Raw genomic sequence first — 24,138 nt, 5'->3', positions numbered from 1 at the left:
CCTCAGGTTAATACTAGTAAGACGCAACTGTTGTACACCTGCCGAGTTAGATACCGTGGTATACTGTCATAATGATTTTATTTGCCTGCCAAAGGGGCTGTTTCGTCGTTTTTGTGTCATTATTTCACTCACATGGTTTGGTGAGGCGGTTACTACATGTCCTAGGTCGGCATATGCCTAGTCAAAGTCCAGTGTCCCGCCACTTGCCCCGCCACGGTGGTCTAGTGGCTAAGGTACTCGGCTGCTGACCCGCAGGTCGCGGCTTCAAATCCCGGCTGCGGCGGCTGCATTTCCGATGGAGGCGGAAATGTTGTAGGCCCGTGTGCTCAGATTTGGGTGCACGTTAAAGAACCCCAGGTTGTCGAAATTTCCGGAGCCCTCCACTACGGCGTCTCTCATAATCATATGGTCGTTTTGGGACGTTAAACCCCACAAATCAATCAATCAGTGTCCCGCCACTTATCGCAAAGTGTTGTTCTCTGCCGAAACTGCCTAACACAACTTTAATTATATGTATAAGTTTCACATATATACTCTGCTGCATTCACTGTCCAGTTATGTAATCATGAGCTGTTATTCAATCCCGGACTTACTCGTCAATGTAATGTAGTAAATTAAGCGCAGGTTACTCAGATACTCTTCATGAGCTTTTATTCCTTACTCATCCCAATCTAGGGCCTGTTATATCTCCTGTAAACCCGAGGTGAATAGCATCAAAAAGATTGCGTCTTTGTGCCTCACACCCTTCTTTATTGGAGTCGTGCCGCTTCCTTTACCGCAGACTTCGATGGCTGTGGATCCACTGTAGATTTCTTCTAGTGGGTTTACGTAGACTTCGTAAATGCCCCAATTCCGCATTGGCTGCATGACTGCTGATATGCCAATTCGATCAACTTCCTCCTCATAATCAATGGAGGCTACATCATGTGGTTGCATTTCACTATCATTTGATTGATAGCGGAAATAGTTTAGTAGCCTATACAAAATCATGCTTCGGCAGTTGGTTTATTTACCTCGAAGGTCATCTTGTTTTGCTTTGTTTGCGTGATTATTCAAAATAAATAGGTAGGTTAGTTTAGGACTGTGCGGTGGATATAATGTGTTGCAGTACAAAAGTCGGGCTTGGCAAACATTGGCTACACTCAGAAAATAAAGCTAAACGAAGCGTTCTTGCTTTTGATGAATGTTGCTGCAAGTCATGGTCACACCTGGATTTTGGCCTTTGAACTTTCTCAAATGCTTGAGACGTTACAAGGAACGGGAGTTTGAACAATCAGCCCGAGGCCTTCACCATTCCCAGCATCTGCGGTGTCAGGCGAGGCCATCCTATCTTAGTGCAACATCAGAAACTGACGTGGAATTTTCACGTGTATGGCTTGGTGGACTATATGGTATATCGTCCATGAAAGGCTGCAACGTACAAATAAACGGGATGGCGAAGTACACGCGACGCAAGCGCTGACATGGCGTACTGCATTTACACTTTTTAGGGAATGGAATTGCCAGGTAAAAATACCACCGTCATACCTTGTGTACATTGTGAGCCCTGCGGACATCTGGTTACACAAACATGAACGCGAACTGAATTCCTGGATAACTGCAAATCGGGTATGTTCGTAAATTTTCGGGATGAAACAAGCGCGATATGCACGAAGACACAAGAGTGCATACTAGATCAGCAGAAGAATGTGACAAGTCTCCTGGTGATTACTCGTTTTCAATACGACTACAGTACATCGTGTCCATGCGCAAAGGTGATTGCTTACCACCCCGTTCCATCGCGTGTTATATATCTTCCTCGCCAACTTTAGAAAGGGTTTGATAGGCGGTTCTCTCATCCTTCTAGCATGCTCAACTGAGTGTTAAAACAGAAATTTCAATGACGATATCTAGCGCTCAGTGCTCCGCTGCTTCTTGCTGTACAACACTCGCTCCATATATAGCGTCTAATTTGCGCTGGCTGATAATACTTGTCACATGCCACGCAATTAAAAAAAGGTGGTACATCACGCATCAGCCCGCCATTCATCAAACTGAGTACATAAAGTTTTTACCGAAGAGCCAATTCCTTTGTCTGCCGAGAATGTTTTATCAATACTTCTTTCGCACTGACAACCGATGCACGCGCTTTGAGCTCGCCGGTGGCGTCGTCGTTGTGAGCATTCTTCTCACGCTGTTGGTCGATGCAAAAGCATCACTTTCTGTTTTGAATGTCATGTGGCTCGAGCGACGAATCACCGTTTAGTTCCAATGTTATATTTTAAAAAAAAACCGTTGAGATGTACTCAAAGCAACAGATAATGTACCTTTGTCAGTTCTCCGTTCCCGTCAAGTACCGAAATACTTCAAAAAGGATGACATGGCACGTAAGAAAAATTGGCCCCGTATCTGCACGTTTCACTGCAAATATCATCGAAAGATGATATTCTTGCATGTGGAGAGAGTAAACAAAACGTTTATTTGATGTTCTGCATGAGAAAATCGGTCAACTGATCTAAAAGCGCTGCTTTAAAGAGCCTCGATCTGTGCAGCGAAGGCGAACGAGCGCATCGAGTCACGTTAGACACGAGTGCCTTCTGGCAGCTATCTTCGAAAACGAAGGAATGCGTGCGCGCCCACGAACAAAGATGCAAGCCGGTCTCGGAAGCGATAAGGTGTAGAACGCAAAGCGAGGGCAGCTGCCACCACTATGTCGTCTTAGCAAAGCGTTGAAAACACTTGCTTTTTTGGGCATCGCGTTGCACTGTAAGCGCAGCGTGATAAACACTACGGTCCTAAGAATTATTTTTGTGTGCCTTGTTTAGTACGAAGGTACTCATACAACATATCGACGTACTGTTAAGGTGCCTCAAATATGCGTAGCAATTGATATTTATTTGACAATCGCTCAACTATGAACGCTGAAACTTTAGCAATATTGGTGGGCAGTGTGAATGGGGTTGGCCGTTTTAGGTATCGTTTGGTGCCGTTGGGAGTATCGCTAGCGCGGACAAACAGACAAATGTACAAACAGACAGAAAGACAGAGCAAAATTTTGGCGTCGAAGGTCCCCAAGAAGGACTATCGTCTTTGATAAGCGCACTTCTGGCCTGCTTCTTCGCGTCATCGAAGCCCTCGCCACCACTACAGAGTTTTCTTAGTTTTCTTCAAGTGTCGGGATTCTCGACTGACCAAGGCGTCTGTGCATATTTTCCTTAACAAATCCGACTTGTTGCATGCCCGGAACACACTCACATTGTTTATCATGCAATTGCTGCTACCTAACTGCGTGGTTCAATACATAATTTGCGAACTTCAGTGATGTCTAAAACATTATGCGAACAGTTAGTACGGCTGATAATTTGCCGTTTTATACCCCTGTACTCTTCCAACCTGCGGATCTCTGCCGGCTCGGGCAGCTTTCTCTATGATGGCTCCATCCGTACGTGTTCTTTCCCTAATGCAGTTTGGACATTGAAGCGTCAAGATGGAGCAGTGATGTTACACAGCTAAGATGAAAGACGACGTCAATGATGCCTTGTAGTTGCATTTGTTGCAATGCTCGTCATTCTTGAGTCGACTACTCTAGCCCTCAGAAATTTCCTTTTCCCTACAGCCATTAAAACACATTGACTGAGTTTTGCGATCACACTTGTCTAACGTCTCACTTTAATTAGTTTATTTTTTACAGAGCTTCTAAGACAGGAATTTGAGTCAAGGTATTGTTACGCTACCAAACTGCATTAAGAATATGAGGCACAGATTAATGAGTAACTACGAGTTAATTGCGAACACCCGGAGCTTTTTCTCTCGTACACCTACATATAAGTACACGGCTGTTCCTGCATTTCGCCTCCAACAAAAAATCGACCAGCGTATTTCGGCAAACGATCCCACAGCCTAAAGCTCAGAAGCATAACATTTTATATAACTTTATACCACGGTGGATTACATTACCACTTAAAAATCTACTCCGATGCTGAGCTCTCCAAAACCAACGCTATAGTTATCGCTATACTATCCGCTTTGAAACCGTCTAATAAATCAATACTTCGACAAGAAGAACGTCTCTTTTGTGAAACTTATGTATAATTATTACACAAACCGTAGCACTAGAACAAAAATTTACTAAACGTATTTGCTTCTTGCTTTATCGAAGCCGAAACTTGAAAATGATTTTGCGTTAGCCCCACCTATTTTCATTTACCATCATGTTCCTTTCTTACTCCGCAATTGAAATTATGGCCACATTTAAAAAGTTTGAGCTACTGTTCTGTTTTCAGTAATACATTAACACGCAGTATTACCCAATTAGTACATTAGGCAGACATATTATTGCAAGAGGTTCCCGTCAAAAGTGTGGTGGGACCACAATCGAACGAAATGATTTCGTGCCCTACTGACGTATCTTCTGATAACGTAACAATGATGTACCGGGACAGGGTATATACAAAATTGGCCCCAACTGACGGGATGTACAATAAGTGAAGAAATAGCTCCATCTGACCAGAATAACCATTGTCACTTTGCAGCCACTATCAACAGAATGACAAATTTTTGGATGAGACATCGATGAGTTTAAAATAACAGAACACCTGTATTGATACAGTTAAATATTGCGCCACATTTTCGTTTCCTCAAAGCAAGTGTGAGCACTGTCAAAATATTTCTGACTAACAAAACTTGCAACTCTGTTTAAATGGCGATAGTGAAGCTGCAACTAAAAATATGGCAAGTCATGCTGAATAACAAGAGGTCCGAGTAAAACACCATTTTCTAAAATAAGTTTGTCAGCCGAATGTAAAAAAAAGAGAACTACCGGTCTTTCCAGGTGTGACGTCATCAGCAGTAAATAAGACAACGGCGACTGAAGACCACTGTGAGTCGTCGTTTTTTTTTTTCTCTAGACCTTGTTCTGTAAGGCGCCCCACCTTTTGCATTCAAAATGAGGCAGTACAAACTAGCCCAAATGGCTGCCGCACTAAAATCAGCACCCTTTTTTTTATGCATCGCACCGCGGACAATATATTGATACATGAAAGTAGCTACTGCGGCTGAAGTAAAGCCTCTAGATGATATTTCGGTTAGAATAACGGAGACGCTACTTTCATCAAACTCATTCTGATGTGCACTGCAAAGTGTATGACACATTTGCATTGTTAAAGCAGTGTAGCACCGTTTTTCTAAGTAATCAAACGATGCACCTTAATATTAGAGTTAAGTGCATCACAAATGAATGGCCGCAGCTGGTTTTTTGTTTTTGAGTGAGTCAAGAACTTGTGGAGTTACGGGGATTTTTCACCCTCTACAACCATGCCCTTCAGAAGGTTCAACTCGCATCGCGTAGCAAAGGTACAGTAGCTTCAGATAGGAAATCACGTGACGAATATAATTGATAATAAAGACTCTCGAAATGAGAATGCAAGTAATACGCAGTCAACGAGAAAGGGTGACAACTTGACTGTCTGGTGGTTTCTACTGCGTAGAACTGGCTAATTTTTTTCATGATACGCATCTTTTTTTTTTCATGGTACAAGACCAACGGGAACGTATTGAGCTACTAATATTTTTATAGTGCCCTTTCTGTGCAGGCTAACTGAGTTCACATGGGTATGTTCTACCTTGTTCAGATGTAATTGCCTAGATCTCTGAATGCACACGTTGGTAAAGTACGATCATTTCTGATTTCAAAAAAAAAATTAACCTCTTCGGGAAGCTTCAAGGAACAATTCCGTATTGTTCGGTGGTTGTGTGTGCGCTATTTTAATGCTTCTGCGTCATCAATCAGGCCTAAAAATAAGAAAAGCTCAATCGTGCTGACATCACGTACGTTGTAAACAGATCCTTATGCCACGTTTAGAACGTCATTTGCAGAAGTGTGCTATACTTGGTTTTGTCACTTGGCGTATTGCGTGGGCTCTTGGATATTTTTGCAGATTCAAATCAAGATTGATACATGTATTTTTCCCATACCATGGGGCACTGCATAAAAATGACTCAAGAAAAACGCAAAAATAATCACAGAAGACTGACGGCGTATTTCCACATACCCCTTGAAACGTTACAAGGGAATAACGTCCACGGGAAGAAAAAGTTTGATATGTCTATCAACCATTATCTCAAGGCTTCCCGCAAATTTTCAAGGCCCTGTCATAGTAAGTCATGTTCGGAATGACTAACATGCAGGAGAGTTCACCGTCTACAGGAGAAATTATAAAGCTTCATTGTCGTTATGAAAGTGTTGGTCTAATGAGGAAGATATTCCCTTACTTTAAACCTTACTTGTGTCATAATTGCAAAATATGAACTCATAAAGAAGATCTGATAAAAAACATACATAACGAAAGAAAAGGGGGAACAAAGTACATTTTGACGAGTTTATGCAGAGTAATGAAAAATGATGCGTCGAAATCTATGAGAAATTTTTTCGGACACAATGCAATCTGAAAGTGCATTCCACAATCGAATAGCATGAGGAAGCGCTGACGAATTGAATGCGTGAGTGCTTCCGTACTTGCGAGTGAAACTGGGGTGATTGTGTAATCTGCGAGATGTGCAAGGTGGAACTTGAAGCCAAAGAAAAAAAGAATTTTACGTATTATAAAGGAACGATGTCGGCACAAAAGTCTGACGAGAATTGAGTGGTTTAAGTGAAATATGAAGTTTTGTTTGTGAGATGCTGAATTTGTCAGTATAGTTTAGAAAAGTAAATCTAGCGGCCCTGTTTCTCACTGATCTTAATGAACTGATTAAGTTGTATTGATAGGGTGACCATATTCTATAGCCGTATTCAAGCTGCTGGCGAAGAAACCTCTAAAAAGCTAGCTTGCGGATGCCGGAGGGAGAATTTCGCAAGGTTTTAATTAAGTAGCCCAGTTCGGATGGCAATGCGGGCTAGTTGGTTTCGTACACTATCATTCATAATTGTAGCGCAAAACGAAAAGAATCGGAGACACACAGGAGTAACACATCAACGGGACGAGCACTAGACATCAATAGTTGATGTATAGCGCTCGTCCTGTTTATGTGTTACTTCTGTGTGTCTCTGTTCTTTTCTGTTTTGCGCTACAAATATGAATGCAAGTGCCCCAGTTACTTTCATAAAAGTTTACGAAAGCAGTGTGTCTTCGGTCGTATATGGATGCTACATGACAGCCATCCTCGTCTTTCTTCCAATCTGCCCGCTTGTCATTTCATGCCCTCTGCCCTTCTGTATTCGTCGCTGCGCAGTTGCGGCTAGGTTAAGTGTGAGAAACACTATAGATATGAAGCGTTAGGACATATGTTTGTGACGTGAAGGTTCCACAAAAGGTTTGACGTGGGATGAATTTCCGAGTACTTGTTCGTCGGGGCAGAATAAGTTATAAACTAGGTGTTTTTGAATAAAAGAGGTCACCTTGCTTTTAAATGAATTCAGGGTCCTTAACCAATTTTTATACCAATAAAAGTATAATGAAGGTTGTTTTGTACAACGTGATGGTCATAGGGGCCCGAACATAGAGCGGTATAAAAGTCTCACACAGGAAGGTGGTTATTAGGGAGGTCATTGATATATATCAACGCGACAACGCAAAAGAGGTCGTTCCCCAAAATTTTCGGCGTCTTTGTCATGTTTTCGGAGCGAAAATCATTTTTGCTGTACCAAAAAATAAAAATATACAAATAAAATAAATAACAAACAGTTCTTTGTCTAAGGGGGTATGAAACCCGTGTCGTTTGGGTGGCAAGTAGGTGTTCTACCACACAGCCACTCCCCTGCTTTTGAATAGAGTCCGAATAACTACTTCTGCTTGGATGTACGGAAGAGTGGCGTTTTCTCACATAAACGTTTTGACCGCAGCAATGATGAATCAACATTTATTGGGCCCGACATTGTTGGTAGTGCACGCAGGCACCAGCCGAGGCGGTTCCCTAGTTGTGCGACCCGTATGTATCCAGCAGCTTCTGGACCCTGTCCGTCAGTGCACGCTTAGTTGGTAGGGTGGGGCTTGATAACGAGGTCTCCAATCGCTCAAGTGGTCATGGATTCATAGTGTCGGGGGCTAGGGACGGTGGGGGATTCTTATGTTCTGTTCACTCTGCCAAGATGTGCGACAGGGTGCCATTTTCTATTTTACAAAGAGGACTGAGCATGTCGTGTTCCGCAGGGTACATGCGGTTCAGCAGTACGGAATGCGCAAGCAATCCCGCCTCCGCTTGACGCAATATCGTCTGTTGTTTCCTGGTCAGGTCGGGGTGCAGTTCTAGTACTCTGCACCATCGCTCTCGGTACATCTGGGTAATGTCCCGAAAGCTGGTAACCGGGTGTCGTAGCTCTTTTCGCTCATGCTCAGCCCGGATAGACATTTCTCGGGCATGATAGCCGGTAATCGTGTTTCCTGCTACCTGCAAGTGAGCTGAGACCCACATAATCTCTGCGGCTCTTATTGGAGGCTTGCACTTGGATAGAATGGCTCGTGCCGTGGATGAGATTACCCCCCTGAGGAAGCTTCCATAGGCTGTCTTTGAGTCGGTGACCACCCTGCCCACACTCGGCTGTATGGGTGCGAGGTCCGTGGTCACTTTCTCGGCAATTGCAGGGTCTTTTGTTCTCACGGACGCGCTGACGATTAGCCAGTCAATGGACGTAACCACAACCCCAGCACGGTCCCTGTGTTTTCGGAGTGAGGCATCCGCGTACGTGACCCTGGGGTTCTCTTCCAGCTTCCGGGCCATGGCTTTGGCCCATGCGGTGCACCTCTCGTCATCCTTGCCCAGCGTCAATTTCCGGGGAAGGGGTTTCGTTTGAATTGGTGTCTTCCAGTCCTCCAGGAGGGCCGCCTTGATGGGCACTGGCTCGATCTGCCATACTGTCTTGCATACTCCGCGCTCTATGTGTCTGAGCCGGATTCTCTGATTAGATCGGTGGGCTTCGATAAGTTCCTCCACTGTGCTGTGGGTGCCCATGTCCAGCAAACTTAGCGTGAACGAGTATATCAGCACGCCCAGTGCTTGCTTCGCTGCCTTGCGAAACATCGTGTTGAGGGTGTCCCTATTCGCCTTCGTCAGCTGGAGATACGGGGCGCAGTATATAACCCACGACACGACGGATGCACGTACCAAGCGCACAACATCGTCCTCTCTCAGGCCTCGGTTTCTGTTAGATACCCTTTGAATCATTCCAAGAATCTGTTTGGTTGTAGTCTTTATCTTCGTGACGATGGCTTGTGCCTTCCCATCGCTATGAAGCAGTAGACCGAGAATCATAATTTGCTGTGTTGGTTTGACGGCCGTTCCGTCGATGGTGATAGTCATGTTAGGCAGCGGCTCTTTCATGGGTTTTCCTGGTTGGATCATGAGCAGCTCCGATTTTTGGGGAGCGCAGCTCAGTCCACACGACTTGACATACTAGGGCACGGTCTTCGCCACCCGCTGCAAGGCTTCCTCCACCGACGCATCGGATCCGGCGCGGGCCGTCCACAACGTGATGTCATCGGCGTAGAACGCAGGGTCCACACCTTGGATTTGCTTGAGCAGACCGGGTAGGGGCAGGGGAGCCAGATTGCAGACCAGGGGCGACAGTATTGATCGCTGAGGGGTGCCCCAATCGCCGAGCTCGACAGGGTCCGATTTCTCCTCCCCCATTCTGATGGTTACCGATCGGTTTGACAGAAAGTCGCTTACGTAGCCGAATGTCTTGCTGCCACACCTGGTTTTGTTCAAATTTTGCAACACGGTCGCGTGCGACACGTTGTCAAAGGCTACTTTCAGGTCGAGGACGAGTATCCCACGTGGTGCGTGCTTCATTGCTTGCTTGACGACCAGCTCGTGGAGTTGGATCATCACGTCTTGGGTGCTGAGATAATGCCTGAGCCGTACATCGTCTCCAGATTCTGATCCTTTTCTTCAAGGTGCTTCTGCAGCCGGCGAAAGACCATGCGCTCTATCACCTTTCCAATACAGTACGTGAGGGAGATGGGCCGCATGATGTTTACCGTGAGGGCCTTGCCGGGTTTCGAAATAAAGCGAACCTCGGCTTTCTTCCATTTCTTCGGCAACCCGAGCTCTCCCGGGCTTCGTTGATGTGCTCTAGGAGGCCGCGGGCAACTGCATCGCTAATGTTACCTAGCAGTTTGTAAGTTATGGCGCCCCTACCAGGTGCGCTTCTCTTGTTCCTTTTGTCTATTGCTGTCCACATTTCCTTCATGGTTAACGGCCAATCGAGCTTTTCGTTATCGGGTCTCTAGTGCCTCTCCCACACTGGCTCCTGGCCCTTCTGTGTCTTTAGGTACTTCGCCTTCAGATCTTCCAAGAGCCTGCGGCCGTCTCCCTTCTACATGTTCAATACTTTGGCAAGGTTGCGATTGGTCGCAGTTTTGCTACTCAGCGGGTCGATCAGATGCCGCCATAGGCACCATGTCTTCCGCGCCGAAAGCTTTCGCTGCAGGCCATCGCAGGTCGTCCACCCATTTTCCCGGTAGAGCTTGGCCGCGTGCTCGGCCATTCGTTTGTTTTCAAGACTGCTATGCACTTTGCCAGTTTTCTGTTGTGTTTTTGACACTTCCACCACCGCGTTCACGAGTGCCGGGCCACCTACATGTTGGTTAGTCTAGCATGCACGTACGGTGTCTGCGACGTCGTTGCGATTTCTTGGGTGAATTTTTCTAGGGCCTTCTTCTCGTCCCTCACCCACTCAGTGTAGGTCTGTTTTCTTTCAGACAGTTTCGATTCTTCTTCGGACGCCTCTTCTTGTTCTTGGGTAAACTTCCTCATCGAGCCGCAATCCGTGACACGTGCCTTCCCCAGTACAGCCGGGTATCGGAAGCCTCTGATCATAATGCCAGTCAGGCTGTGGTCAGACCCCAAGTCCACATCTTTCTTTGTCCAGGTGAGGTCTAGAGTGCCCGACAACCACGTCAGGTCTGGCGTAGTGTCCCTCGCTGCACTTTTGCCTCTTCCGGTGGTTACGTCCGGCTCGTTCCGGAGGGCCATCTCATGATCCTACAACACTTTGGCCAACGTTTTGCCCCTCCTAGACTGTAACGTGTATCCCCACGTTGTGTGAGATGTGTTATAGTCACTGAGGATCAGGAGTGGCCTAGCTCCCGCCAACCCCTTCGACTGTCTCACGATTTGGTCACATTCGTACTGACGTTGTGACGGCCGGCAGTACACACTCATTACGAATAGGTTGCCCGAGCTGCCGATTTCTCTTACATGAATTTCGACTAGCGTGTGCCCGCACCCACCGTGCGCCGTGACGTGCTGAGAAGCCACAACGTTGCTCCGTACGAGCACCGCCGTTCTATTCTCTGTGGGGTACGAGACGTACTCGGGAGCCTTGGTTTACCATTCGTTTCTTGTATAACAATTATATTGGGCTGGTTTTCTTTCCCATCAATGTGCAACAGTAGCTCCGCTTCCTTATTGCGAATGCCGCGGCAGTTTCATTGGTAAAAAACGGTGTTGCCCTCCCCCGGTCTTCTTATGCTTCTTACTCAGCTTCTGCATCATCCTTTCCGGACATCTCGAGTCGACCGCGCTTTTTCGCGATCACGTCATTGATTCTTTCCACCCGCTCCTTTTTCTTTTTCAGGCACGTGAAGCGGTTCCGCACCGACGATGAGGCTACTTTTGTCGCTAGGCGGTCGCGCTTCACCGGGGTTGAGTCGGGCAGCTTGCTATATTGAACAACTTCGAGTCGGGCACCCATACTGCCTAGCCTTACGTCAATTTGGGTGATTGCAGCCCAAATGGTCGTCAGCTCTCCTTCTCGCGGGATCTGTGTCGTTGCCGCAGTCGTGGTCTCAGCGGTCACTCGGCTCTCATCAGCTTACATCGCCTCTTGGTTATTCGATGCCCGTTGCGAAGCCCCAGCCTCTCCTGTCGTCCACCCTAGGCGGGGTTTGGGGGGGGGGCGTCCCTCCATGGCACCTTGCTCAAACCTCCGGCGTTGTTTTCTGCCGTGGTATTACTTTGGGGTTTTGTATTGGCCGAGCTGTCATTACTCACTAGCATTTACGTCTTGCTCATCAGTGGTCGTATTTGGGCGTTCTGCTTCTTGATCTGAACATTTTGGCACTGAATGCTTTTCTTAAGCTCTGTCACTTCGTTAGTGTCCCTTTGCGTATTCGCTTTAAGAGGTTAGGAGGGGTTGAGGGGTGGGGTTTCGGTTTCACTGGTTCGCGCGATGGGAGACCTGTTGATTCAGCCCACCTTTTTTTGGCGATTCCTCGGTGCTCGGTTGACTCGTTCCGGGGCTTCGAACCAGCCCTGAAGCTCGAACTGGCCCGGCAGCGTGAGCCAGTCCCAGGTGTTCAACCAGCCCAGGACACCAAGGCGGTCCTGGACCGGTTTGGAGGCAACCACGCGGTGGTTACCTCCAGCTTTGCCGCCATTGGATCATGGCTTCGATCGGGAGCGGCTTTGGCGGCCATTTCCGCCGCCACTGTTGTTGCTGATGCAGTGTCCCAGTATGCGCTGATACCCTGTGACAGAATTCTTATCAATCCTATCACTGGTTATCAGCCTATGCTGCAGCGAGGTCGTTATTTATTTTCCTCTTCTTTTTATTGAACAACACATGAACATAAGGCATACAATATGCACGAATGGTAACAAGACATTTTAAAGCATGTGGTAGACACATAAACAAGTTCAGTCCCAGCATGATCGAAACTTTCCCACCAGTGACTACCATTATTAATTCGAGAAACGTCTATGAAGAACAGATTTATGCAAAGGGATGCTGTCGTCGCAGGAATTCGGCGAAGTGCAGGGCGACGCTCAAGACCGGGTAACTGAAGTCACGCATCTTCTGCTCGGACGCAGACCAGAGTCCCCAGCCAAACACTCGGGCCAAAGTCCGATAGTGCTATTAGTGGCTGCGGCAGCCTTCCGCGGGCTCCATGGACTCGGCCTCGAGGCTTGTGGCCGGGCGAAGCAGATCACTCCGACCCTTGACCTCACCTAGGTAGTCGGGACAACCCCCAACGTAATGCTGCTGGACCACCTTCCTCCTCTTTCCCCTGACTCGAACACCACCTCGTTAACTGCGTGTCAGCCTATAGTCATCTTCTCCCTGGCCTCATAACCCAGCCGATCGTCTTTTTCGGGAAAATGTTCTCTCTGTGCCACTCAGCCTGCTATATGGGCTTTCTCACATCTCACACGACACGCGTTAACATCTTTCATCAGATTAATTCCTATCACAGACGATTTACTGTCCATTTTCTGACCCTGGAACATCAGGCTTACCAAGGCGCACTCATTATGCAATGTTACTTTCCGATCAAGACTGTACCCATAAGGTTACCTCACTGTGCGAGCAATTCGCCTTCACATGTTTGACATTTATTATAAACACAAAAGCACCACATTTTATTTGAGCCTTTATATGTTTATTTCCTATTTTCACGGGAATGTTAGGTAAACTAGAGCAATTTCAATAAAAAGCTTTTCGTAGTGGTTAAGTAGTGTCTGTGGTTACCTTTTTCACGACCAGGTTCATGAGTTCTTCTTAGGGGAGCTCACGAGGTAGATCTATCACTGCTTCAATTTAACGCGATATTAATAAGGAGCCCATTTCGCCGAAATTCGGTTGTTGGTGTCCACGTTGGCACAGTTAGTTGTGAGCGAAAAATCATCATCTCAGTTTTTCGGTCATGCACAGATGGCCGAGCGAAAACTCGGCCATCTTTGCATGACCGAAAAACTGACCGTCATTGTGTGACTGCAAAATCGAGAAAGTTTGAAAAAAAAACAAATAATAAAAATCTGGGTCTCAGTGTCTATCAAAACCGGGTCCTTTGCGTGGTAAGCGGGTGTTTTACGACACAACGGTGCATTTGCTAGTCAATACAAGGACAATAACTTGCTCTGCTTGCGAATGCATTGCAAACTTTCATTCTTTACATACAGATGCGTCCTATGTACATGCTTCACAAAACAACATGAAATACAGCCGTAATAGTGCATGGGTCAAGCGTGTATTGCTATCGGGCGTTAGAAAGCGGAGTTATCATAACTTCATAGCTTAAAACCACTCACTTACTACAAAAAAGCACACAAGCTGCTCCACCCTCAAGGCCACGTAGCGGGTGCATATCAAGTTCGAAAAAAATTCATACACTATGTGTTTGAAGTACGTGCTACAGGAACAGATATCACTATCATCTTTACCTCCTAACGGTGCCCCAATTTTTTAAACTTGGTACCCCGAAACGATGATCTTCTCTGTGGAGGTCTCCTTGAAGAATAACGTCCCCCACATGGTGACTTTGATTGCAGGCTGCGCCAAAACAATGTCTGTTCATATTGAAAAGACCGGAAAAGCAATAATGCATTATTACGAAACTAGCGTTCATCTATCGTTGTCTTCTTTTCCTTTCATAATCTTTCCGTCACACTGCGTGTTTCCGCAGAACTGATTTGCATTACCTGTGTCCACGTGGTTCAAGTTGTCGATGAGTTCGCCCTCGCACTCTGATTTACTAGCTTCCTGGTAAGCTCGATTTGCAGAGCAACCACCCCGGACAAGCGTCGGTCCCAGGTTCGAACAATCAGGACAAATTTTTCGGTCACTAAGAGGCTTTTCTTTTTGAGAAATGCGCATAAATTCCCTCGTGGCTTCGTGCTACAAGCTGGTGGCTGTCTTCTTTCTCGTTCGTAACTTTTCCACCACCTTGCGGGTTTCTCATTTGCATTGTATATTGCCACATGATATGCTTGGGTGAGATCCAGGAGTGAAAGAAGACAAAGACGATGTATCTGAGCTGTTGCTTGGCTACTCGACTCAACGAACCCATTAAACCAAGTTTGTTTTAAGAAACGTGACAAGGCTGGTGGAGTTGCTGGGTACAACGTCTCACGATCAACCCGATGCCCAAGACCCCACCCAGCAGCCGGAACACAAGCCCTGCACCCGTGGACACTCCTGTTCACAGAGTAAGCCGCCGCCTACGAGGCCTACCACCTGAGACACCAACCACTGACGCAGCGACTATGACTTCGACACAAGATCCCGTGCAAGATCCGACACCTTCCACGCCGATCTACTGCACCGTCCAGAATCCACTTATGCCTAGCCCCTTTCACGGATAGCAGCATGAAGATGTTGACGACTGGCTAAGTGAGTTTGAACGTGTCGCAGCGATAAATTACTGGGATGATGCCGCAAAGCTCCAGAACGTATACACTTGCCTAAAGGACGCTGCCAAAACGTGGTTTTTGAACAGGGATGATGTTCTGACATCTTGGCGCGAGTTCTAGCGTCGCCTTCTGGAGACCTACAGGAGCCCCGACCACCGCGAATGGGCGGAGCGTGCACTACAATCACGCATCCAGATGCCAAACGAGACCATCTCGATGTACGTCGAGGACATGACACGGCTTTTCAAGCGAGCGGATCCTGCTATGGCAGAAGAAAAGAAGTTGCGCCGCCTCATGCGTGGTGTGAAGGAACAACTTTTTGCTGGTTTGGTGCGTAGTCCCCCCAAGAGTGTTGCTGAGTTCCTTACTGAAGCGGCAACGATGCAGCAGGTACTGCACCAGCGGTCTGTCCTGTTTGACCGTCAAGTGAATGCCGCCTCAACTCCCGAAATTTTTGCCACCCCTGGAAGCAAGAGTCCCGAATGGATTCGCGAGATCATCCAATCTGTCCTCCGGGAAGAAATGGAAAAAATGTACTGGACAAGGCGAATCGATGTTGGTTCTATCAACAGTGTCATCCGTGACGAGGTCCAGCAGGTGTTGCACGCCCATCGTTTTTTGCCGATATTGGTTGATCCGGAAACGGCTCCTGTGTCTACTGACAGTCGCCGTCGTACGTACGCGGAAGCCTTGCGATCTCCCACGCCTCTTTCTGGTCAAGGAGTCCCGACCCCGACAGTGCTGCACGTCCTGATCCAGACAGTGCCGCACGTTCCGATTCAGACAATGCCATACGTACCGATCCAGACAATGATGCCGTCAGTCGCGATTCAGTCAGCGTACGCTGGTTTGGACATCGATGGTCGCCGTGCACCGACGCGCAAGTCTGATCTCTGGCGTACGCCGGACAGACGACCCCTCTGCTATCATTGCGGTGAGGCTGGTCACATTTACCGCGAATGCCCATACCGTCAACTTGGCCTGCGTGGATTCTCCGTCAATTCACTTCGTCCCCAAATTAGTCAAAGGCCGAGGGATATCGAAGAGTATCTCGCGCAACAGCATGCACCCTTTACACGACGGCAATCGCGGTCACCATCTCCGAGCAGACCCGCAGCCACTGGGTCACGTTTCGAGGTAACGGCGTGGGAACGCTCTCCGAGCCCTCGTCGGGAAAACTGAAGGCAGTGGCCTTCGGGGGCAAGGTCGCTGGGACTCAAAGTGCGGAAGACCTGCCATCGACGTTTGCACGCAACACGGAAGACATTTCATCAGAGAATAATCGCAGTACCCAAAAAACGCCGAAATCCACATCTGAACCCAGTGACCGCATCTCACTTGAGATACCTGTGCTGATTGTTGGTTTTCAGGTCAATGCATTGATATACACTGGTGCAGACTATATGATTATCAGCGGGAGGCTAGCAAAAGATCTCAAGAAAGTGATTACGCCGTGGAATGGAACGCGAATTCGAACTGCTGGAGCGTTGTAACACCGCTGGGTCGCTTTACGGCAAGAGTGAAAATTCGTGCGTCAACGTTTGTGCTCAGCTGCTTCGTTCTACGCGACTGTTCACGTCAGCTTATTATCGGCATGAACTTCCTTCGGGAATACGGTGCCATCATAAATCTTCGTGAGCGCATCTTGACCTTCTCGACTCAAGGCGCAACAGATCGAGACGCTGATAACTGCCGTAGACCAGCGCTGCGTGTTGCTGACTACAGTGTGACGCTGCCGCCTCGAGCGACTGTTCCCATCGAAGTCACTTGTGAAGACCTCCGGGACGGTGACGTGGTGGCTGAAAGCAACCTATCACTTCTGCTACTCCAAGGTGCATGTGCCGCCCGAAGTGTTGTGCGTGTCTGTAACGGACAGTCGCAAATACTAGTTACGAACTTCAACTACGAGCACCGGCATCTTTTCCGCGGAACCACGGTAGCCTATGGAGACCCTGTTACCGACGTCACGGAGTCCTTAGCGTCCGAGGAAACGCATGAGGATGATGAATTTCTAGACCCCGTCGACAGTAATTCGATGCTGTCAGACAAGAGATAGGCTTCACTTCATGACCCTTTAAGGGAGTTTCGGTATTGCTTCGCCTCTTCTTCCAAAGTCCGTCAAACACACCTGGCCAAGCATCGAATTATTACCGACGATGACGTCCGCCCCAATCTGCAGCAGCCTTATCGTGTTTCTTTCAAAGAACGTGCGGCTATTCAGACACAAGCAAAAGATATGCTCGATGACGGGATTATTCAACCATCCAGCAGCCCATGGTTCTCGCCAGTCGTTCTAGTGAAGAAAAAATACGGAACGCTACGATTTTGTTTTGACTACAGGAAGCTTAATAGCGTCACGAAAAAAGACATTTACCCGCTTCCACGGGTCGACGACTCTCTCGACAGATTACGACGCGCGAAGTTTTTTTCGCCCATCGATCTAAAGAGTGGCTATTGTCAAATTGAAGTGGATGAACGACACTGAGAAAAAACCGCGCATGTGACTCCAGACGGACTTTACAAATTCCGAGTTCTTCCCTTCGACCTCTGTTCTGCTCCATCCACTTTTCAGAGGATAATATGGACACTGTTATCGCTGGCTTGAAGTGGCAAAGCTGCCTTGTCTACCTCGATGATGTGGTCATCCTTTCTGAGAGCTTCGAAGAAAATTTGAAGCGTTTGAGAAAGGTTATGGAAGCCATTCGCACAGCTGAACTCACGCTGAAGCCCCCAAAATGCCATTTCGGCTATGAAGAGCTGAAATTTTTGGGACATGTCACTAGTGTGGTTGGAGTGCGACCTGATCCAGACAAAACTGTTGACGTCGCCACCTTCCCTGTTTAATCAGATAAAAAAGCAGTACGCCGTTTCCTCGGCTTGTGCGCTTATTATCGCCGATTTATCGCCAACTTCTCGAAGATAGCTGAACTTCTTACGCGACTCACCCGAGATGACGTGCCTTTTACACGGAGCGCAGAACAAGATACATCGTTCACAGAGCTACGACAGAGAATGCAAACAGCTCCTGTTCTTGCCCATTTCGATGAGGACGCTGCTACAGAAATTCATACAGATGCCAGGAACGTCGGACTTGGCGCTGTCGTTGTACAACGACACGGCGGCGTTGAGATTGTAATAGCTTACGCCAGTCGTACTCTTTCTCGAGCCTAGACAAGCTATTCTGCATCAGAAAAAGAGTGCCTCGCAGCCGTGTGGCTGACGACCAAATTTCGGCCACACGACAGAATTAGGAACCGCTGACTGGATCACGAAAGTTGGAAAACTTGTTAAAGAGCTGCGTGACTCCGCTAGAGGTGACAAACAGGGACGCCAAGATGGCAACGCCCGGGTAGAAAGTGGAGCCGAGCACGGCGAAGACAGGAAGAAGACGGCGGCTGCGAACGCAGCATACAAAAAGCTGGGGCACAAGATCGCGGAGCGCTTGATTGCGTCGTACCTACCGCGGTTGCCAGCGAACGACTACAAGATAATCATTCGTCCGAAGTGCAGTCTGGCGCTCACAAAAGTTCCGAACACCAGGCTCAGTGAGGCGGTGCGCATGGCAGCGCAAATTCCGTGGATTAAGGGACAAGAAAAGGAAGTGCTCATTGTTAACGACAAGCAAGGCACCCTGATTTTCAGCTCTCCTGGCATAGACACTGTCTGGAAGGTGACCAGGATTAAGTCTATCAAGATTGAAGGCAAGAAATACGACGTCACGGCGTACCTCGCGCCGCACGAAGAGAGGGGGCGGGGTGTGGTGCGCGGCATCGACCCGAGATTGTCAGTAGAGTAACTGACAGAGGCTTTCGGCAACTCAAGGAACCCGCCAATACTTGGTGTTAGGAAGCTGGGGAACTCAAGTTCAGCGGCCATCATCTTCAAAAATGAGACAGTGCCCAGGTGGATGTACTGTTACGGCGTACCGCTGAAGTGCGTGCTTTATAATAAACGATACGAGGTGTGCTACCGATGTGGCCAGCAAGGACACAGATCGGACGTGTGTATCAGCGACCGCGTTCGCTGCCGGGGATGCGAAATGACAGCTCCACCCGAGGACCATGCGAGTTAGCCCAAGTGTAAGCTGTGTGGCAAAGGTCATCTGACAGCAGATCGGAAATGCAAGGAAGCTTTCAGGACCCCTTATACAATTGTAGTGCCATCATCACCATCATCATTTCTCCATCACCACGCCGCGCCTCTCGCGCAGCTGATGCTAGCTTGAGCTGCGCGAGGATTAAAACAAGCTAGCGCACTTGGTGTGTCGGACGTGGACAGTCACCGCGGCTCCGTTTGAGGCGTGAAATAAAGTGGCGAGAGAACGACACGACTACGTTGGCAGCCGTCCCGTCTTCCTCTCTCGCTACACAATAAATAAGAGACCGCGGGAGGCCTGGCGGTGAATGGAAGGAGAAGGGCGGAAGGCGAAAGACGCCGATCCACAAACGTGCCGAATGGAAGAGATCAAAGAACGGTCCAGGAGCCGGTCGAAGCATCGGAGATGGTCAAGAGGAAGACCAGGTTCCTTCCCAAGACTACCGAAAAAACAAGAAGTAGAGCTGCCACCAATGACTGCTCCATTAAACGAGGGGACTTCCGGCAGTGCTGTCCTCAACAGTGAGAGACCCACGTCGCTGAACCGCAAGGTGGGTTGGGGAGATAGAGCCTCCCAGGATAAACGCGATGAAGAAATTTTAACCATTAAGGAAGAGAATCACATGCTTAAAGAGCAGCTAGCAATGATGAGTCGGCAAATAGAGGAGCTTCAAATAGCTATTAGGTCGTCTAACACAACACCGGTTTCCCTACCACGAATGCCACAGAATCAAAATATAGAAAGGCCGGAGGATCAGAGCACTACTCCGCCTCCAGCGAAAAAGAGGGCAAAAGAAGCGGAAAAGCCCGTAATAGATGAGAACGTAGAGACAGTGATAGACATGAAAATAGCGCAACTGGAGGCAAACATTGAAGCCAAATCTACCCAGGACGGTGAATGTCGTAAGGCCTTCGAGAAACGAATTTTCGAGATGTTTCAAAATCTGATACAGCAGTTGCATTAGCGGGATCGTAAACTTACCGAGGAACTTAAAACAGAATTCGCGAAGAGGGACCGGGCGTATGAACAGCTCGCCCAAGAAGTATTAGGCAGGCCGATGAATCACCTTAGTGGCAATCATAGCTCACATATTCAGAAAAAACACCGTTTGGCAATGGAACTGCAGAGGCTTCACGCGCAAGCGTGCGGTTCTGCCTGGAATTCCTGAGGAAAGGGGATTGACCGGATGTTATAGCTTTACAGGAATGTGGGAGAAATGCTACATTGCCGGGTTATAAATCCTATGTAAGTGAAGGCACGAGTACGCAGGTGACCACCCTGGTCAGGCGAAACGTTACGGCGGTGCAGCATGACATTGGTAATGCACACATCAATCATGTTCTCATAGAACTAATCCCCCCCAAAAAGAAAAACGCTAGCTTGTTCGTATTGAATATATACAGCTCTCCCAGACAAAGGCGATGCGACTTTGGGGATCTCTTCGCTTCTACGCGACGTAAGAGTAGGAACAACCCATTGCTGATCGTCGGTGACTTTAACGCTCACCACACGGCATGGGGATATAAGCATGCTTCAATTAAGGGCAGGAAACTGTGGGATGACATGCAAACTCATAATCTGGATCTAATAACCGACCCGTTGCAGCCAACGAGGAAGGAAAATAGTGTCGCGGTTGACACTACACCCGTCCTTACTCTGACGGGGAGCGGCACTAGTGCCACGTGGTGCAACACAAACGAGGACCTAGGCAGTGATCACATGATCATAGAAATACTGGTATAGGGAGGCCCGGCAACACCTCGGAAACGAAGGGTAGAGGCCGTAAATTGGGACTCTTTCAGGGACCTCAGGGGCGACCCGACTCCCATTTCTGACATTGCCGAGGGGTGCGATGGGGTTTTACGTACTGTTAAGGAAGCCACTGAAGTGGTGGAAACCGAGGAGAACAATGAAGTGGTAGACACAAGATTAGTAAATCCTTGGAAGAAAAAGAAAGCTTTGGAAAACCAACTCCAACAGAGGAGATGGGATCGGAGTATCAGGAAACAAATAGCGGCTTTAAACAGGTAAATTGAAGAGCACGCCATCACGCTCACGAAGCAAAGGTGGGGAAACGTCTGTCAGGAGATGAATAGAAATATAAGTACGTCCGGGACGTGGCAACTTCTTCGTCACCTTTTAGATCCAGAGAGCACGAATACAGCGTCTAAACAGCAATTGGAACGGATGGCGCACCAATTTGAAGGCACTAGGAAGAAACTCTTAGAAGAAGTTCGGAGCCGATACATTAATCCCGGCGGATCCGAACCTCTCCCAGATTACGGAGGACAGGAAAACGCAGCCTTAGACGCCCCTATCTCCCTGGCTGAGGTGCGAGCGGAGATTAATCGGCTAAGGATTAATCAGCGGCAGGGCCGGACAGAGTGACCAACAAAATACTCCGTAGTTTAGACGATAGGTCCATCGCTAACCTATCAACGTACATGCAGGAGTGTTGGCGAAAAGGGACGATACCGCAGGAGTGGAAACGCGCAAATGTAATTTCTATTCTTAAACCGAGTAAAAAACTCCGTTTCGAGAATCTTAGGCTGATATTGTTAACGTCTTGCGTAGGTAAGTTCATGGAGCATGTCGTTCAGACGCGGCTCAATAGGTACATGGAAGACAATGGTATGTATCCGGACACCATGATCGGTTTTCGACCCCGACTATCAGCGTGCGACGGGATGCTACAGCTCAAGGACCAAATTATAGACAAGTCAACGCGAGACACAAAAGTTATCGTGGGGTTAGATGTGGCAGAAGCATATGGCAACGTGAGGCACGTATCGATCTTGGAGAATCTGAGCTCCCTGAACGTCGGAAACCGAGTTTATGACTACGTCAAGGACTTCCTTTCGAACAGGACAGCCAATTTAAAAATCGGGGAAGAATCTATCGAGGACATTAAATTAGGCAACAGGGGGACACCTCAAGGCTCGGTGTTATCACCCACCCTTTTCAACATTGTGATGTTGAAATTGCCTGAACAGTTAAAGGATATTGAGAATTTAAATCACACCATTTACGCGGATGACATACCATTATGGATGAACAAGGTCAGTGACGGCCAAATTGAAGGCTCTCTAAAATCGCCATTGAAAAAATCGTTGAGTACCTGGAGCTCAAAGGACTTAAATTCCCGGCCGAAAAGTCGGAAGCACTCTTCCTCTTGCCCGCCGGAAAACCGCGGCTCCACAACAGGCCTGAAGTGGACATCCACTTGTATGTTAACGGCGCAGAGATTCCCTCGGTCGACAGTATCCGTGTCCTTGGACTAAGGATTCAGGCGAACCGTAAGAATTCTGAAACTCTTGCAAGGTTGGAAGCCAGTTCTAATCAGACTTGTCGTCTCATCAGACGAATAGCAAACAGGCATGCTGGGATGAAGGAGGTGAATCTTTTTAGATTAGTGCAGATCTCCATAATAAGTAGGATAGTGTACGTGGCACCTTATCTAAAATTAAACCAAGCGGAGTGGGGCAGACTCGACACCATTATTAGGAAAAGTGTGAACGTCGCGCTCAGACTTGCCCCAAACACGTCAACTGACAGACTTATAAATTTGGGGGTATCTAGCACACTCAATGAGCGAATTGAGGCTACTGTGACTGCACAACATCAAAGACTACTCGGATCTAAAACGGGGAGAGCAATATTAAAGAGATTGGGCTATGAGCCCACGCGTGAGCGTGAGCAAGCGCGTTCAAAAGACATACCGATACAGATCAGGGACAGGATAAAGATACCTCCGCTACCAAGAAATATGAACCCTACCTTTCACGAAGGCAGGCGTAAAGCCAGGGCTGAGGCATTACAATCCAGGTACACAGGTCGACAGGACGTCGCGTATACAGACGCTGCGGAATATGAAAGCAAAGTGACACACACGGCAGTGGCGGTCAGGGAAGATGGTGGCCTGATTGCATGCTGCACAGTCCTTGGTGTCGAGACTGTAGAGGCCGAGGAAGTGGCCATAGCTTTAGCCATCAGCCAAAAGGGGGTCAGGGTGGTCATCAGTGACTCCAAAAACGCTGTGAGAAATTATTATACGGGAAGGGTGACGGAGACTGCCATCCGTATATTAAACATGGTAGGAGTACCCAAAGAGCAGGTTCTGCTTGTCTGGGCTCCAGCTCACCTAGTACTTAAAGGGAACGAGGAGGCTCATTCGGACGCCCGTGTTCTCACCTACCGGTCGACTCCTGAAACCTCCCAAGTTACCGAACAAATAAGTGAGTATATGCGCACATACCATGAAATTGTCGCACACTACAGGCTGAATCGGCAAGTATACCCGAAAGCGGACAACTCACTAAGTAATAAAAACGAGGTTTTGTGGCGAAAGTTACAGACCAGGGTTTTTCCAAACCCCGCACTTTACAGCAAGTGGCACCCCGCAGTTTTCCAGTCCCAGTGTAAATTTTGTGATGAGGTAGCGAATTTGGTCCACATGGTGAGGACATATCGAAGTCAAAATGATGGTTCTCGCACTGTAGAATCCTGGGAGGCCCTGCTCTGCAGCCCAGATTCCAACGTCCAGCGCGACATCATCAGTCAAGCCCTTGCTGCTGCCGCGTCCCAAGGGATTCTGGCCGACAGCTAGGGGCGACGGGCCATGCCTGAACAATTGACTGACTTTTCAATAAAGTTTTCTCTCTCTCTTTTTCTCTCTCTCTCCCTTCGGCCTCTGTTCTGCCCCAGCCACTTTTCAGAGGATGATGGACACAGTTCTCGCAGGCTTGAAGTGGCCAAGCTGCCTTGTCTACCTCGATGATGTGGTCATCTTTTCCGAGAGCTTCGAAGAACATCTGAAGCGTCTGAAAAATGTTCTGGAAGCCATTCGCACAGCTAAACTCACGCTGAAACCCTAAAAATACCATTTCGGCTATGAAGAGCTGAAATTCTAGTGCATGTCAATAGTGCGGATGGAG

At 48.0% G+C, this 24,138-nt stretch overlaps 2 protein-coding genes and 1 long non-coding RNA gene across 8 annotated transcripts in view; 1 reads left to right on the top strand and 2 right to left on the bottom strand.

Moving 5' to 3' along the window:
- LOC119182337 (uncharacterized) overlaps positions 1–1,898 on the bottom strand; it is a 50,350-nt gene extending 48,452 nt beyond the window's left edge. For 3 of the 6 annotated variants that reach the window (XR_012885081.1, XM_075869813.1, XM_075869814.1), the window contains exon 1: positions 1,767–1,898. Coding sequence is in view for 4 of the 6 variants with exons in the window: in XM_075869813.1 (XP_075725928.1) it covers positions 1,767–1,838 (72 nt within the window). In the remaining 2 variants the exon portion in view is untranslated. Of the gene's footprint in view, positions 1–1,527; positions 1,742–1,766 lie in introns of those variants that run through there. The other 3 variants (XM_075869816.1, XM_075869815.1, XM_075869812.1) reach the window with 1 other exon arrangement.
- Positions 1,899–2,230: 332 nt separating this feature from the next.
- On the top strand, positions 2,231–6,181 carry LOC142767092 (uncharacterized). Its single transcript, XR_012884748.1, has 3 exons — positions 2,231–2,366; positions 4,811–4,858; positions 5,916–6,181. It is a non-coding gene; the product is annotated as an uncharacterized LOC142767092 (long non-coding RNA).
- Positions 6,182–9,366: 3,185 nt separating this feature from the next.
- On the bottom strand, positions 9,367–9,801 carry LOC142767890 (uncharacterized). The gene has a single exon (XM_075870136.1). The coding sequence runs from the start codon at positions 9,799–9,801 to the stop codon at positions 9,367–9,369; it is 435 nt and encodes a 144-aa protein (XP_075726251.1).
- Between the last annotated feature and the right edge of the window lie 14,337 nt (positions 9,802–24,138).

Source organism: Rhipicephalus microplus, chromosome 7 (assembly GCF_043290135.1).
Source record: "Rhipicephalus microplus isolate Deutch F79 chromosome 7, USDA_Rmic, whole genome shotgun sequence".
NCBI lineage: Eukaryota > Metazoa > Arthropoda > Arachnida > Ixodida > Ixodidae > Rhipicephalus > Rhipicephalus microplus.
Note: the sequence above shows the minus strand (reverse complement) of the source record. Positions and strands in the feature narration are given on the sequence as shown.

Bases quoted from the DNA above. Each gene is read 5' to 3' on its own strand.
- LOC142767890 (XM_075870136.1), bottom strand. From the start codon at position 9,801: ATGATCCAACTCCACGAGCTGGTCGTCAAGCAAGCAATGAAGCACGCA.